The 15,642-nt window shown below is 38.3% G+C and overlaps 1 protein-coding gene across 6 annotated transcripts in view; it reads left to right on the forward strand.

Annotated features, from left to right (window-relative positions):
• The window catches only part of large1 (LARGE xylosyl- and glucuronyltransferase 1), a 255,549-nt gene that overhangs the window by 103,722 nt on the left and 136,185 nt on the right, over positions 1 to 15,642 (forward strand). For 5 of the 6 annotated variants that reach the window (XM_062065690.1, XM_062065693.1, XM_062065692.1 and 2 more), the window contains one exon: positions 10,515 to 10,701. In XM_062065690.1, the coding sequence (XP_061921674.1) occupies positions 10,596 to 10,701 (106 nt within the window). In that variant the 5' untranslated portion in view covers positions 10,515 to 10,595. The remainder of the gene's footprint in view (positions 1 to 10,514; positions 10,702 to 15,642) is intronic. The other variant, XM_062065694.1, reaches the window with a different exon arrangement.

A 15,642-nucleotide genomic window follows, 5' to 3' on the forward strand; every position in this document is an offset into this window, starting at 1 on the left:
GACTGGCTTAATCTCCTTCAACCTTTTTAACCTCCATGCACGTCATCCATCTGCACACCGTCCAGTCCACTGTAAAATAACTTTGTCAAGGGCGCCTGAAAGTAGTTGTTGTAGTAGTGTTTCTTTCATAATTGCGGTTCACTGGGTGACATTGTTGTTTGTATCTGCCGAAGTGTTACGGTTAAAGTAATCATTCTTTTGAAGGCCGCTTCTAGTTGAAAATTTGGAGTTATCCAAGGTCAACTGGTTAATTGGGCAAATGTATTTGTAGCAGATATGGATTAGTATCGCACAGTCTCTGCCCCGCATTACACTTCGAAGTTGGGATTAATGTGAAATCACAAAATCTCTGAAGCCTTCAACATATCTCAGAGCGTACTTGATTGCTATCGGGCATTTATAATTTAATGAAAAATGGTTGCAAATGCAAAACACTTGTGTCAACAACCTGTCTGTTGTCCCACTCAACTCCAATGCCACCATGTTCTTCGTATTAGCAATAAGAACAGGCACTTTTTTAGCAATTTACATAAGGGCTGCAGCTATCAATTATTTTAGTAATCAAGTAATTTATCAATTCATTTGTTAGATTAATCAAGTAGTCGAATAAAACACACTTTGTAGCCTCAATGTGTGTTTTAGTAGTAAAAATTAACAATATTTTTATGCCATGGGAGCATCACTATACATTACTTACAAACTGTGTACTCTATGCCTTACATGCCCCCTTGTGTTTTAGTTAGGGATATAACGATAACCAGTAACCACTATAACCGCGGTAAAGGTCTGCTCGTATTACTGTTTTAAAATTAAGTTACCGACAAATCGTTATTGACTTTAACTTTAATAACTGCACATTGATAAACTCACGGACTGACTGGCGCCAGCTTGCTAGCTTGAATACTAACATGAAAACAAGAGTCATTAAAGTATTTCCCCATTAGAAACAACATAACCCAATCTAAACAATGCTGTCTGAACAACTAGGCTATTTAATTGTGCATATTGAACCTACAAGCTGTGATTTCTCGGGACAGAGGTATCTTTCTATACTTGGAGGAATACGAGACAAATCTGTGTTTACTGTGGGTTTAAGGACCACTGTACAGTGTAGGACGACACAACGCCTGCCAGAACTAATAAATAATGATAATATATTGTATTTGTTGTTTACATTATACTTTTTTTTTTAAAGTGCTACAGTACAAACCAATATTTAAAACAATAAAAGCTCAGCCATTAAAACAGGTCAAATACTAAGATTAAAACACTACTAGTAAAGCATAAGATCAATCAATCAATTAGTCAAACTTTATTTATAAAGCGCTTTTCATACATAAAAGAAATGCAACAAAAAGTGCTTTATAGACTTAAAAATAATACCCTGGTGACCCACATCCCCCATCATCGCACACACACACACACACACACACACACACACACACACACACACACACACACACACACACACACACACACACACACACACACACACAAATACTAAACACAAACACACACACACGTGCATATGGACATATATAAACAAATGAATGCATGGCTGAGTACAGAGGAGCCAGGTGAGTAAACATTATTACAGGAGCCATCTGCAACAGGAGGTCATCAGGCCATGGCCACCAGGACGCTAACACAAAGCTAAACCCTGATGCAGATGGCTCCTTCTGAGGAACGCTGGAAAGTGAAAAAAATAAAACCTTAAAATATTAAAAACCATGAGTAGCAATAGAGGATAAACACAATTAAAACATATGAAGATAAAAATAAATAAATATACTTTAAGTATATAATAAATAAATACAACTAAATCCATTCTTTCATAACTAATAAGATAAAAAGTAAAGTATGAATTACTTCAATATAATTAATAAATATTAGGTATAAGACACATTAAAAAGGTGGGTCTTAAGCCTCCTCTTAAAAATATGAACCTTCTTTGCAGCCCTGAGTTCCTCCGGGAAGCTGTTCTATAGGCAGGGGCCATAAAAGTGGAAAGACGCCATCCCGTGTCTTTTTGTCCTAACTTTTGGAATAACTAGGACAGTGTTTTTCAACCACTGTGCCGCGGCACACTAGTGTACCGTGAGATATTGTCTGGTGTGCCGTGGCGTGGGAGATTATGTAATTTCACCTAATTGTGTTAAAAAAATATTTTTTTGCAAACCAGTAATTATAGTCTGCAAATGATGTGTTGTTGTTGACAGATTGCTGGACGACAGCAAAGACTTACGGCGTGTGGAGCCGCAGACGGCGTCCACAAAGTACATCCGTACATGACATGACAATGAACATCAAAATAGGAGCGCAAGACAAGAACAAAAACACCAAAAAAACCTCCAAATAAGTCACGGCGTGATGTGACAGGTCATGACAGTACACCTACTTTGAGACAAGAGCTATAGTGAAGCATGGTTGGTTATGGTTTGAATATCCAACAATTGCGAGAATAACTTTTTATTGTCAATATTGGCTGCTGAGTTTAATTTTTTAATGTTTTCTGCTCATGGTGTGCCTCGAAATTTTTTAAATGAAAAAAATGTGCCTTGGTTTAGAAAAGGTTGAAAAACACTGAACTAGGAGATGAGTGCCGGAGGATCCCAGGGCCTGCAAAGGTTTGTAGGATAAAAGCAAATCTGAAAGATAAAAAGGTCCAATACCATAAAAAAACACTTATGAACCATAATAACAGAGTTAAAATGGATGCTGAAACACACAGGAAGCCAATGCAAAGATTTTAAAACTGGTGTAATGTGGTCCCACCTTCTGGTCTTTGTCAGGACACGTGCTGCTGAATTTTGGAGTAGTTGTAAATGTATAATAATCTTTTTAGGGAGTTTCAATAATCTAAACGACTTGTAATAAAAGCATGCATTAGCGTCTCCGTTTTGCCCTGAGAGAGAATTGGGCGAACTCTGGCTATATTCTTAAGATGATAAAAAACTATTTTTTTATATTTTTTATATGTGGTATAAAACTAAGGTTAGAGTCGAAAAGGACGCCCAGATTTTTCACTTGTAATGATGGAGTTAAAGAAAATGCTTGTAGTTATAGGTGATCTACTGTATCAAAGGCAGCACTAAGATCTAGTCGAACCAAGTCTGACCGTTTTTGAGAGTCAGCACTCAACCTGAGATTGTTCAAGATCTTTAAAAGGGCCGTCTTTCTACTGTGGTTCACCCTAAATCCAGATTGATGATTTTCTAAAATATGGCATTTATTAAAAATAAAATAATTGTTTAAAAACTATCCATCCATCCATTTTCTACCGCTTGTCCCTTTTTGGGGTCGCGGGGGGTGCTGGAGCCTATCTCAGCTGCATTTGGGCGGAAGGCGGGGTACACCCTGGACAAGTTCCCACCTCATCACAGGGCCAACACAGATAGACAGACAACACTCACATTCACACACTAGGGCCAATAAACTAGTTTTTCAAAAGTTGTACTTAAAAATTTTAAGATTTGTACAGATCTGTAATTATTAAAATTGTCAGCATCCAAATTGCTTTTCTTCAGCAGGGGCCTCACCACTGCTCTTATAAAAGCAGCAGGTAAGACCCCCATTTGAAGCGGGCAATTTAAGATGTTTAAAATCTCCCCTCTCAAAGAACCATAAAATATTCTAAAAACAGGTAAAAACAGACACTCAGATGGATTAAAATCTGTGTGAGAAGATACAATGTTTTGATAGTTAAGTTTTTCTCTGAAGTGGTCGGCAAATTGCTCACAAGGTAGTCTGTGTATTTTTTTAGGTATTTAAAAATAATAATAATAATTTGGTCAAAAGATCCAAGTCTGTGTGTAAGTACTTTTTAAGCAGATTGCGATCATAATAATGGCCGTGATAATTTGGTCATGATAACATTAATATGACATTTTCATATTGTTACATCCCTAGTTTGAATAAAACAATTGTTATGCAAGTCAAACATGTAAGATGGTGTTCCACACCAAAATAGACTATACCTTGCTTCTGCTTGTTTGATGCATTTTAATATAGAGGATTCTTTCTCATAACGTGTTGCATCATCAATGCAGTGCTATTGCGAAATGTCAGCACCGTTTGACAGTGCAACATTTCACCACAGTGTCTCTTTTTCAGTTTTAATTGATCACACAACTTTTGCCTGCTTCTCTTGTCTTATTTGGCCCCCTGCTCTGTTCTCCTCTTCGCCTTTGAGCCATATTTCTCTCTGCACTCTGCTGTTCCCACCACATCACCTGCAGTGTGACCTGTATCACCAATAGGTGCAACGCTCTAATATGCACTATATTGTTGTAGACTTGCAGAAACAATGTCCACATATTTTTTATGTTCAGAGCACTCTATGCGGTTTGGATTTTATGAATGTACACTACCGTTCAAAAGTTTGGGGTCACATTGAAATGTCCTTATTTTTTAAGGAAAAGCACTGTACTTTTCAATGAAGATAACTTTAAACTAGTCTTAACTATAAAGAAATACACTCTATACATTGCTAATGTGGTAAATGACTATTCTAGCTGCAAATGTCTGGTTTTTGGTGCAATATCTACATAGGTGTATAGAGGCCCATTTCCAGCAACTATCACTCCAGTGTTCTAATGGTACAATGTGTTTGCTCATTGGCTCAGAAGGCTAATTGATGATTAGAAAACCCTTGTGCAATCATGTTCACACATCTGAAAACAGTTTAGCTCGTTACAGAAGCTACAAAACTGACCTTCCTTTGAGCAGATTGAGTTTCTGGAGCATCACATTTGTGGGATCAATTAAACGCTCAAAATGGCCAGAAAAAGAGAACTTTCATCTGAAACTCGACAGTCTATTCTTGTTCTTAGAAATGAAGGCTATTCCACAAAATTGTTTGGGTGACCCCAAACTTTTGAACGGTAGTGTATATTAATCAAACTCATAGAACGAATCATTTAATCAACAAAATACAATAAAAAAAATAAAAAAATAAATCTAATCAAATGAATCAATGTAATCAGTTAATTGTTGCAGCCTTAATTCACATTGGGTTCAGTTTTTTATTGCCCTGATGTGGGATCTGAGCCGAGGATGTCGTTGTGGCTTGTGCAGCCCTTTGAGACTAAGGCTGCAGCTAACGATTATTTTTCTATCGATTAATCTATAGATTATTTTTTCGATTAATCGGTTAATCTATAGATTATTTTTTCGATTAATCTATAGATTATTTTTCCTTTTACCGATTATTTTTTTATTCAAAATGAAGATGAAAAAATAAATGTAGGCCCGTTTTTTCAAAGGGCATGGCTTTTATTTACAAAAAAAAAGAAGTATGGCCACCCAGTCAACATTGACAACAACATGACTAAATATTCTGTAACAATGTAAACATTTAAAACTTTTAAAATTTAACAAAATTAAAAGTAGCTTATTTGCTTTTTAATGTGCAAATATAAGAGTCAACATCCAGTGCAAATCTTAATATTCTGCAATAGTATAAGCATTTCAAAAGTAAAAGTATTGCTTATTTTGCTTTAAAATGTGCAAAAATAAAGATAAACATCCAATACAAAAAAGTGCAAAACGAAATATTCTGTAACAACAGTGTAAACATTTCAACAAAAGTGAAAGTATTGCTTATTTGCTAAAATGTGCAAAAATAAAGATAAACATCCAATACAAAAAAGTGCCAATCTAAATATTCTGGAGCACTGTAAACATTAAGTATTGCTTTTAAAATGTGCAAAATAAACATCCAGTCCAACACAGTACACAATAACCAATTCTACTCATTCCAGTGAGTGACTAACAGTTGTAATGAAGAAAGGTTAGCATGTCTACATGCTTTGGTTCTTTTCTTATTTACAATATTCCCAGCAGCTGAAAATAGGCGCTCAGAAGGGGTCGATGTGGCTGGAACTGAGAGCTAATTAGCCTTCACCTCAAGCCATGATTGCGAGTGAGCTGAGCTGCAGTTTAAGTTTCTAGAAGGTCAACGGGCTCATAGTGATGTTACTAGTAGTTGACTGGGAGGTGTTTATTATCATTTGGGGAGAGTCCGCTGCCTGATGCTCACCTGCTAAACACCTATCTGCTCCACGCTGAAGCGCTGACTACATGCGCTATGAATACGCACTGCTGATTGGCTGATAATGCTTCGTGTGTACCAATCAGATGGTTGTGTGGGTGGGACAATGCTGCGTGCTGAGACAGAGGCAGACGGAGCAAAGCAGCTTGCTAAGACTTTAGCTTAGAAACTCGTTCGGTACACCCCCGTACCGAACCGAAAGCCCCGTACCGAAACGGTTCAATACAAAACACGTACCGTTACACCCCTAGCAGATACAAATGACACATTCATGTTTTTGTGTAATGATGACAACGTATGCTCGCGCGGACGATTGACTAGTTGATGGTTTTCTTTCAAATGTTCGTTCATAGCCGTTGTGCTGCTATGATAGGCCATTTCTGCTCGACACAGTGTGCATACAACAACATTATTAGGCCGTTTATTGAAATACTCCCACACTTTTGACCACTTTTGGCATGCTTTTCCCCCCTCGCTCGCACCGCTCGCATCGTCTTCTTTGATCGTCTGCTTTGCGCTTCGCCATGACGGTAGTGTGACGTCATTATGCGACGCGTCGACGCACAAAAACGGCGTCGACGTATTTACGTAACCGATGACGTCGACTACGTCGACGCGTCGTTTCAGCCTTATTTGAGACACTCGTGAATTAGGGCTATATAAATGATCTGTGATTGACTGATTGATTGACATGTTGGACCGCTTTTCTCGAGGTAAAATTTGAGACCTGAAGGCTTCTTTTCTATGAAAAACGTTCGTCATTACCACCCTCAATACAGTAGTCGCCATTGTGTCTCCATAGAGGAAGCAGAGGGCCTACCAAACTTAAGAAGAAGCGGGTAAATATATTTCCAGTAACTGCGCTACAACTGTAGTTGATTCGGGAAAGTCAAAATGTGCGCACTTAAGAACTAAGTAATTGTCGGCATGTGTTGTAGTATTTTTCATCTTCATTTGTTTATTGTTAGCCAGCAGAAGAAAGATTGGGGCATATACAGAAACCTTTGTCATTGACTACGTTTCCATGCACTAAATTAGTCTGATTTGTTTCCCATTGAAGTACTTCAAAATCCCATTCTTTTAGTTTGTGAAGCAAATAGACTCTTAATTCCAGTTGTTGCCCATTTTGATTAAATGGTATCTGCTTCCGGGTTTCATCCCGCGCGATACGAAGGGTATGCTCTGGCAGCACACACCCACTTGAGAGATCTGGTTTCCAATCGCATAATCCGGTTTCTCAAAAACTAAACCTGATCAGATCAAGAGCCACATTTGGCCTGCCAAAGCTTTTCATTTGGCCCGCCGAACATCACTCAAATAGGCTTGATGAAACTAAGGCTGCAGCTAACGATTATTTTTCTATCGATTAATCTATAGATTATTTTTTCGATTAATCGGTTAATCTATAGATTATTTTTTCGATTAATCTATAGATTATTTTTCCTTTTACCGATTATTTTTTTTATTCAAAATGAAGATGAAAAAATAAATGTAGGCCCGTTTTTTCAAAAGGCATGGCTTTTATTTACAAAAAAAAAGAAGTATGGCCACTCAGTCAACATTGACAACAACATGACTAAATATTCTGTAACAATGTAAACATTTAAAACTTTTAACATTTAACAAAATTAAAAGTAGCTTATTTGCTTTTTAATGTGCAAATATAAAAGTCAACATCCAGTGCAAATCTTAATATTCTGCAATAGTAAAAGCATTTCAAAAGTAAAAGTATTGCTTATTTTGCTTTAAAATGTGCAAAAATAAAGATAAACATCCAATACAAAAAAGTGCAAAACGAAATATTCTGTAACAACAGTGTAAACATTTCAACAAAAGTGAAAGTATTGCTTATTTGCTAAAATGTGCAAAAATAAAGATAAACATCCAATACAAAAAGGTGCCAATGTAAATATTCTGGAGCACTGTAAACATTAAGTATTGCTTTTAAAATGTGCAAAATAAACATCCAGTCCAACACAGTACACAATAACCAATTCTACTCATTCCAGTGAGTGTCTAACAGTTGTAATGAAGAAAGGTTAGCATGTGTACATGTTTGGTTCTTTTCTTGTTTACAATATTCCCAGCAGCTGAAAATAGGCGCTCAAAAGGGGTCGATGTGGCTGGAACGAGAGGTAATTAGCCTTCACCTCAAGCCAGGACTGCGAGTGAGCTGAGCTGCAGTTTATATTTCTAGAAGGTCAACGGGCTCATAGTGATGTTACTAGTAGTTGACTGGGAGGTGTTTATTATCATTTGGGGAGAGTCCGCTGCCTGATGCTCACCTGCTAAACACCTATCTGCTCCACGCTGAAGCGCTGACTACATGCGCTCTGAATACACACTGCTGATTGGCTGATAATGCTTCGTGTGTACCAATCAGATGGTTGTGTGGGTGGGACAATGCTGCGTGTGTACCAATCAGATGGTTGTGTGGGTGGGACAATGCTGCGTGTGTACCAATCAGATGGTTGTGTGGGTGGGACAATGCTGCGTGCTGAGACAGAGGCAGAGGAGCGAAGCAGCTTGTTAAGACTTTAGCAGCTAAAGTTAGCTTTAGCTTAGAAACTCGTTCGGTACACCCCCGTGCCGAACCGAAAGCCCCGTACCGAAACGGTTCAATACAAAACACGTACCGTTACACCCCTAGCAGATACAAATGACACATTCATGTTTTTGTGTAATGATGACAACGTATGCTCGCGCGGACGATTGACTAGTTGATGGTTTTCTTTTCAAATGTTCGTTCATAGCCGTTGTGCTGCTATGATAGGCCATTTCCGCTCGACACAGTGTGCATACAACAACATTATTAGGCCGTTTATTGAAATACTCCCACACTTTTGACCACTTTTGGCATGCTTTTCCCCCCTCGCTCGCACCGCTCGCATCGTCTGCTTTGATCGTCTGCTTTGCGGTCCGCCATGACGGTAGTGTGACGTAAATATGCGACGCGTCGACGCACAAAAACGGCGTCGACGTATTTACGTAACCGATTACGTCGACTACGTCGACGCGTCGTTTCAGCCTTAGATGAAACCATTAAAACTAGGGTTGATCATGCATGCAGTACTCCCGCCACCCTGCAGGGGGAAACAGCGAAGCATATGTGTCCCGACCCCCAAAGGGACAAGCGGTAGAAAATGGATGGATGGATGGACAACAAAGTATGAATGTTTTACCCCCGAGCAAGTGCTCGAGTGGTTGTTTTCTGGTGGACCTTTTAAGCGACGGATGGACACATTGATCCAGACAAGCAGCAACAATGGTATAAATCCCTGCGTGTAAGCTTCATCACGAAATGTGGTCAAACATATGTCAGTAGATATTGTACATAAATGCATCACGAAATGTGGTCAAACATATGTCAGTAGATATTGTACATAAATGTATTTCGTTTGTTTTGTATTGATATTGCTGACTTTGTGATATCTTCTGTATTCGTGGTCGTGTTGTTTTTTGTCTGAGAGTAGCAATCAAACCTTGTTCAATACATGTAGCGCTAAATTTAAATGTTAGGTGTGGGAATGTTGTGTAATTTCTATACGTGTAAACATTTGTAGTTAATTGTGTAATTATATATTAATACTAAACCTATTTTATTTATGTAAAATACGCAATGGACAATATTTATGTAAAATACACAATGGACGTTATAATTTTGTAATGTTTATTTTATGTTTATATGTTCAGTCATAGGAACCTAAATGAAGGAAGAAGTGTGAAAAAAATAATACTAAGGAAAATAATTGAAAAGAAAAGAACATTAATCCTCAACAAAAACTGGAGCTTCTTTTTTAGTGCTTTAAACTAACTGCACATGCTAGAAACAAGTAGCAAGGGGAGAGTAATACCTTTATTGACAGTGCAGTGTGACAGCCAATGTGTTTACTTTGCAATTAAGTAAACACAGTCTCAAAGAAATATAACCTTTGGAGGCACTTTCTGACCAAACATCCACATTTCAATGTCCGGCCTGAGCCCTTGGGCTCTTGAAACTGCGGCCCTCTTCATTATGTAGCTGAATAGCCCTGGATTATGGTGTTTCCATGGGTTGTAGGATGCTTCTTTTGAGCCAAACTATTTGACAAATCAGATTCATTTAGCACATTGAAATGTATTCATTGTAGTCAGAACATACATATTAAAATAAGAGTATGATTTATGAAAAATATTTATCAAAATAAAGATATGCACATAAAAAACAATGTCTGGTTTCAGTTGTAAAATTTGGTGATATTAACAACTGTTTATGTCAATGTCAGTCAGTCAGCTAGTCTGAGACTAAGCGGGGTCATTGTACTAGGAAAACAAATGTTAGTTGTAATTATTCATTTGAAGCAAATAAAAACAGTTAAAAGTGGACTCAGGTTGTTGTCGTCAGACCATGACAATACATTGTCCAAATTGTCGCTTTGTACTCTTACCCAGTTTCTTTCTCTCACCTTTCTCACCTTTTTAGTGCCATGAATCAGCCCGGGCAACAGCTGCTACCCACATAGAGGTCACTTTACCTCTCTTTCTATTTGATTCCGTCCAGAGGATGCTGGGAATGTGTCGCGGGCGCAGGAAGTTCCTGGCGGCCTCCCTCGCCCTTCTCTTCATCCCAGCACTTACCTGGCTTTACCTATCCGTCGGCAGCTTTCAAGGTAAAGTATATGATAATTGCAACAAATACTGTAACACATTGCGTTTGTCTCTTCGATGTGCTTTGTGCACATTGAAGGAACTTATAGCCTATCTGTTTTTCTATTTGTCACTCAACTGTATTGCTTTGCAGTTTGTTCACCTTAAACCGGAGGTTCTATAAGCTTTGTGGCATTACTGTACATTTGTATGTAAATTGTTGCTTGAGTCACCAGTATGGTAAATGGTTTCCTCGCTTGAGGCTTTTTCCAAATGTTTGCACCTCTCACCAACATGTCAGACTATCTGTGTAATGCACCAAAGGAAAGTGCTGATGTCAGTGGGTAAGAAAGATTTATTATGCGCAGCATTGTTTTCTTGATTCCTGAACCCACACGACTTCTTTTCTCATTATTGCAGTTATTTCTTCAGGAGAAGGAGGGAATGTCATAATTTGCACTAGTACGTATTGATAGTTTGCGCTTTTCTCAATGTTCTTCTTTGACAGTATTAAATGAGTTACATTTATTTAAAAAAAAAAGATATCTAAAAAGATGTCAAAACATTTTATTAGCTTTGAACTACAGCACAGTAGAACCCATTTAAGTCGACACCCAGTCTAAGTCCACCAACTCACCTTGTCCCAGTTCACCATGCTCTTCTTATTGCTCAAAAGTGGCCACTTAAGCCAACAAAGTTAATGATCGACCGCTTTTGTTGACATAAAATGTGAGTCCCCAAGGGGATATTTCTAATTTAATTTTTTTTATCTGTTCGTTTATGTTGGCATGTGCTGTGATATCATCAAAGGACCATTAACGTCTAGATCAGTGTTTTTTAACCATAGCACTGAGGCCCATTTTTGGTCTGTGACGTAACGTCGCCAAAAAATATCAGATTCTCAACTGTGGTCCGTTTGGATTGCAGCAGTTATTTGTTGTAATACACTTTCCCACCACTTGTGGCAGCAATGACAATCTCAAACAGCAGAAGTCTGGAGCTAAAGTTATAGAGAAGTTTCTTAAAGGTGAACTACACTTTTTTTTTTAAATTTTGCCTATCGTTTACAATATTTATGTGAGACAAGAAGACCAAGGTTTTTTGTTTTTTTTGCATTCTAACATGTATAAATCTGCTCATTCTTGGCGGCTAGCAATGCAGCTAATGGGAGCTGCACTGTAGTTGTAATAACATGCATGACGTGCATGTTATCATGGTCAATATTGAAATGGGATTTACTCGATGGACAGTTGTGCGTTTGGTTTAGCTGGCCGGGAAAAAAAATTCTGGTTTATTTGGTTAAGCACTCCATTTATGTTTAAATAGCTTGGCTTCAAGTTCCACATTTACAACTTTGAGTTACGCCGACCTCACTCTCTCGGTTTTCATCTGCTCCAACGCCTCGCTCTTTCCCCCGTGCTCGCTTTTATAAGCAGCAGTTCATCCTCCATATATTCAGCTTCACAAAGATAAGGTTGGGAATCCTCATTTGTCCAAAAATAGTCATCTTTGTTGTCTATTACCACCTACAGTATATATCTACATACCACTATAATCACCAAAAATGATTCCCGGGCGCGGCACCGCTGCTGCCCACTGCTCCCCTCACCTCCCAGGGGGTGGAACAAGGGGATGGGTCAAATACAGAGGACACATTTCACCACACCTAGTGTGTGTGTGACAATCACCGGTACTTTAACTTTAACTTGAACTATTACCAAGTCTGCCATAATTAGAACACACAAGCTTTTGTTTCCGGAAGTAGGAACACACATTTGTTGCCAGAACACGAAAGTGCGCTGCTTTGGAAACGGAAATCAGTGCGCTGAAGAAATAATTAAAATGGTCAAAATATTGTAAATAATGTATATATTAAATATTGTTATGAACATGGCTGTTACTACATTATATATATATATATATATATATATATATATATATATATATATATATATATATATATATATATATATATATATATATTTGCAGTGTGTATATTAAACGTTGATCGTGGATTTTTACATTGTTTTAGGCTGTGAAGGCTACAACGATGACTCCCATTAGCCTCATTTTCCAAGCTTTTATCATCTCTAAAATCCATAAAAAAACAAAAACCTTCCAAGCATGGCTTCTTTGCAAGTTCTGAGTCAGATTGTTTTATCTCCTAACAAAGAGCCTGAAAAAAGCCACTTTGAAGCATGACTTTAACCGTATTGTTACGAGCCTGAAGCCTCGAAGGGGTAGTCCAACTCTGACTGGGCCCTGACCATGGGCGATGAAGCTGCAGATCACTATGCTCTTGCAGCATTCCCTCAAGCCCTTGAGGAAAACATCAGTAGAAGAGAACACAAAACGGAATACTAGCACCTACCTTTTGTTTTCAGTCGTTTTTGAGAGCTCGGTCTGCTTTTCTTTTTGTTTTTATGCATGTTCTGACTCAGTCTTTCTCCACTTAAGAAAGTGTGGTCAACTTGGGATCGCATTGGCTTTAAAGGCCTACTGAAACCCACTACTACCGACCACACAGTCTGATAGTTTATATATCAATGATGAAATCTTAACATTATAACACATGCCAATACGGCCGGGTTAACTTATAAAGTGACATTTTAAATTTGCCGCTAAACTTCCAGTTCGAAACGCCTCTGAGGATGACGTATGCGCGTGACGTAGCCCGGGGAACACGGGTATGCCTTCCACATTGAAGCCAATACGAAAAAGCTCTGTTTTCATTTCATAATTCCACAGTATTCTGGACATCTGTGTTCGTGAATCTGTTGCAATCATGTTCATTGCATTATGGAGAAAGAAGCTGAGCAAGCAAAGAAGAAAGTTGTCGGTGCGAAATGGACGTATTTTTCGAACGTAGTCAGCAAAAACAGTACACAGCCGGCGCTTCTTTGTTTACATTCCCGAAAGATGCAGTCAAGATGGAAGAACTCGGATAACAGAGACTCTAACCAGGAGGACTTTTGACTTCGATACACAGACGCCTGTAGAGAACTGGGACAACACAGACTCTTACCAGGATTACTTTGATTTGGATGACAAAGACGCAGACGTGCTACTGTGAGTATGCAGCTTTGGCTTCTAAACATTTGATCGCTTGACCGTATGTGCGCAACTTTTTTTTGCGTATGTACGTAACTTTTTTAAAATATATAAGCTTTATGAACCTTGGGTTAGGTGAACGGTCTTTTGGGCTGAGTGATTGTGTGTGTTGATCAGGTGTTTGAATTGTATTGGCGTGTTCTATGGAGCTAAGAGCTAGCATAGGAGCTAGCATAACAAACACGCAGGTGTTTTTATGCAGGATTAATTTGTGGCATATTAAATATAAGCCTGGTTGTGTTGTGGCTAATAGAGTATATATATGTCTTGTGTTTATTTACTGTTGTAGTCATTCCCAGCTGAATATCAGGTACCGTGAGTATGCAGCCTTGGCTGCTAAACATTTGATAGCTTGACCGTATGTGCGCGTCACGTACGTAACTTTTTAAAAATATATAAGCTTTATGAACCTTGGGTTAGGTGAACGGTCTTTTGGGCTGAGTGATTGTGTGTGTTGATCAGGTGTTTCAATTGTATTGGCGTGTTCTATGGAGCTAGGAGCTAGCAGAGGAGCTAGGAGCTAGCATAACAAACACGTAGGTGTTTTTATGCAGGATTAATTTGTGGCATATTAAATATAAGCCTGGTTGTGTTGTGGCTAATAGAGTATATATATGTCTTGTGTTTATTTACTGTTGTAGTCATTCCCAGCTGAATATCAGGTCACCCCCGGCTCTCACAGCAGCTTCCCTATCTGAATAGCTTCAACTCCCCACTAGTCCTTCACTTGCACTTTACTCATCCACAAATCTTTCATCCTCGCTCAAATTAATGGGGAAATTGTCGCTTTCTCGGTCCGAATCTCTCTCACTTCATGCGGCCATCATTGTAAACAATAGGGAACTTTGCGTATATGTTCAACTGACTACGTCACGCTACTTCCGGTAGGGGCAAGCCTTTTTTTTATCAGATACCAAAAGTTGCAATCTTTATCGTCGTTGTTCTATACTAAATCCTTTCAGCAAAAATATGGCAATATCGCGAAATGATCAAGTATGACACATAGAATAGATCTGCTATCCCTGTTTAAATAAAAAAAATTCATTTCAGTAGGCCTTTAATCTTACATACAAACTCCGATGAAAATCTTTCTTCTTCGAAGTCAGAATCATTAAAATGTTGCTGCAAATTACATTCCTCTCGCTTTGTCCGTGCCATTTTGCGTGAATCAGTTTGACTGGAGTGGTCCATACTTTCCTTAAATTCCCATCATTTGAAAATGTATGAAAGCTGACACAACCTGCAACAATGAATCTGACAGACGTATTTGATAATTCCGTCAAATTCTGTACAAAAATATAATGATCTGAGATGAAGATGCTACCAAATCACACATCACACACTATGAACTATCTTCCAGTCTTCTTTAGGGAATGTCAGCAGGCTGATGCACTTTTAGCTCCAAAATGTGGGCATCCCAAAATGTGCTGAAACCTGAAAATCAGTACTGTGTCTATTGTGTGCCAATGTTGTCAGCATTAAAGGGGCTCTTTAATGTCATAATTCACTCATGTTTTTTGCTAAAGTAATAGCTTCAGAATTCCTTTATCAACCATTCTCCTTACTGTATGTGTCTGGCAAAAATCACTAGTCAATGTGCAAGCAATGGGTCATTTTTGGTTACGTTGACAACTGCAGATGTGGATTTGAGTCAGTAGGTTTGACTAAATCCAAGTCAAAGATCAATATTTTTGTTTTTTTCTTGTGTCTAGCTTGGTGAATTCCAGATAAGCAATTTGTAGATAGTAGGGGTGTAACGGTACGTGTATTTGTATTGACGGAGATGTTTAATATTTATTGTAGTGCGATTTTTGCTCACTGAGATTGAGTCAATTTTATTTTTATGTATGTTT

Source organism: Entelurus aequoreus, linkage group LG12 (assembly GCF_033978785.1).
Source record: "Entelurus aequoreus isolate RoL-2023_Sb linkage group LG12, RoL_Eaeq_v1.1, whole genome shotgun sequence".
Taxonomy (NCBI): domain Eukaryota; kingdom Metazoa; phylum Chordata; class Actinopteri; order Syngnathiformes; family Syngnathidae; genus Entelurus; species Entelurus aequoreus.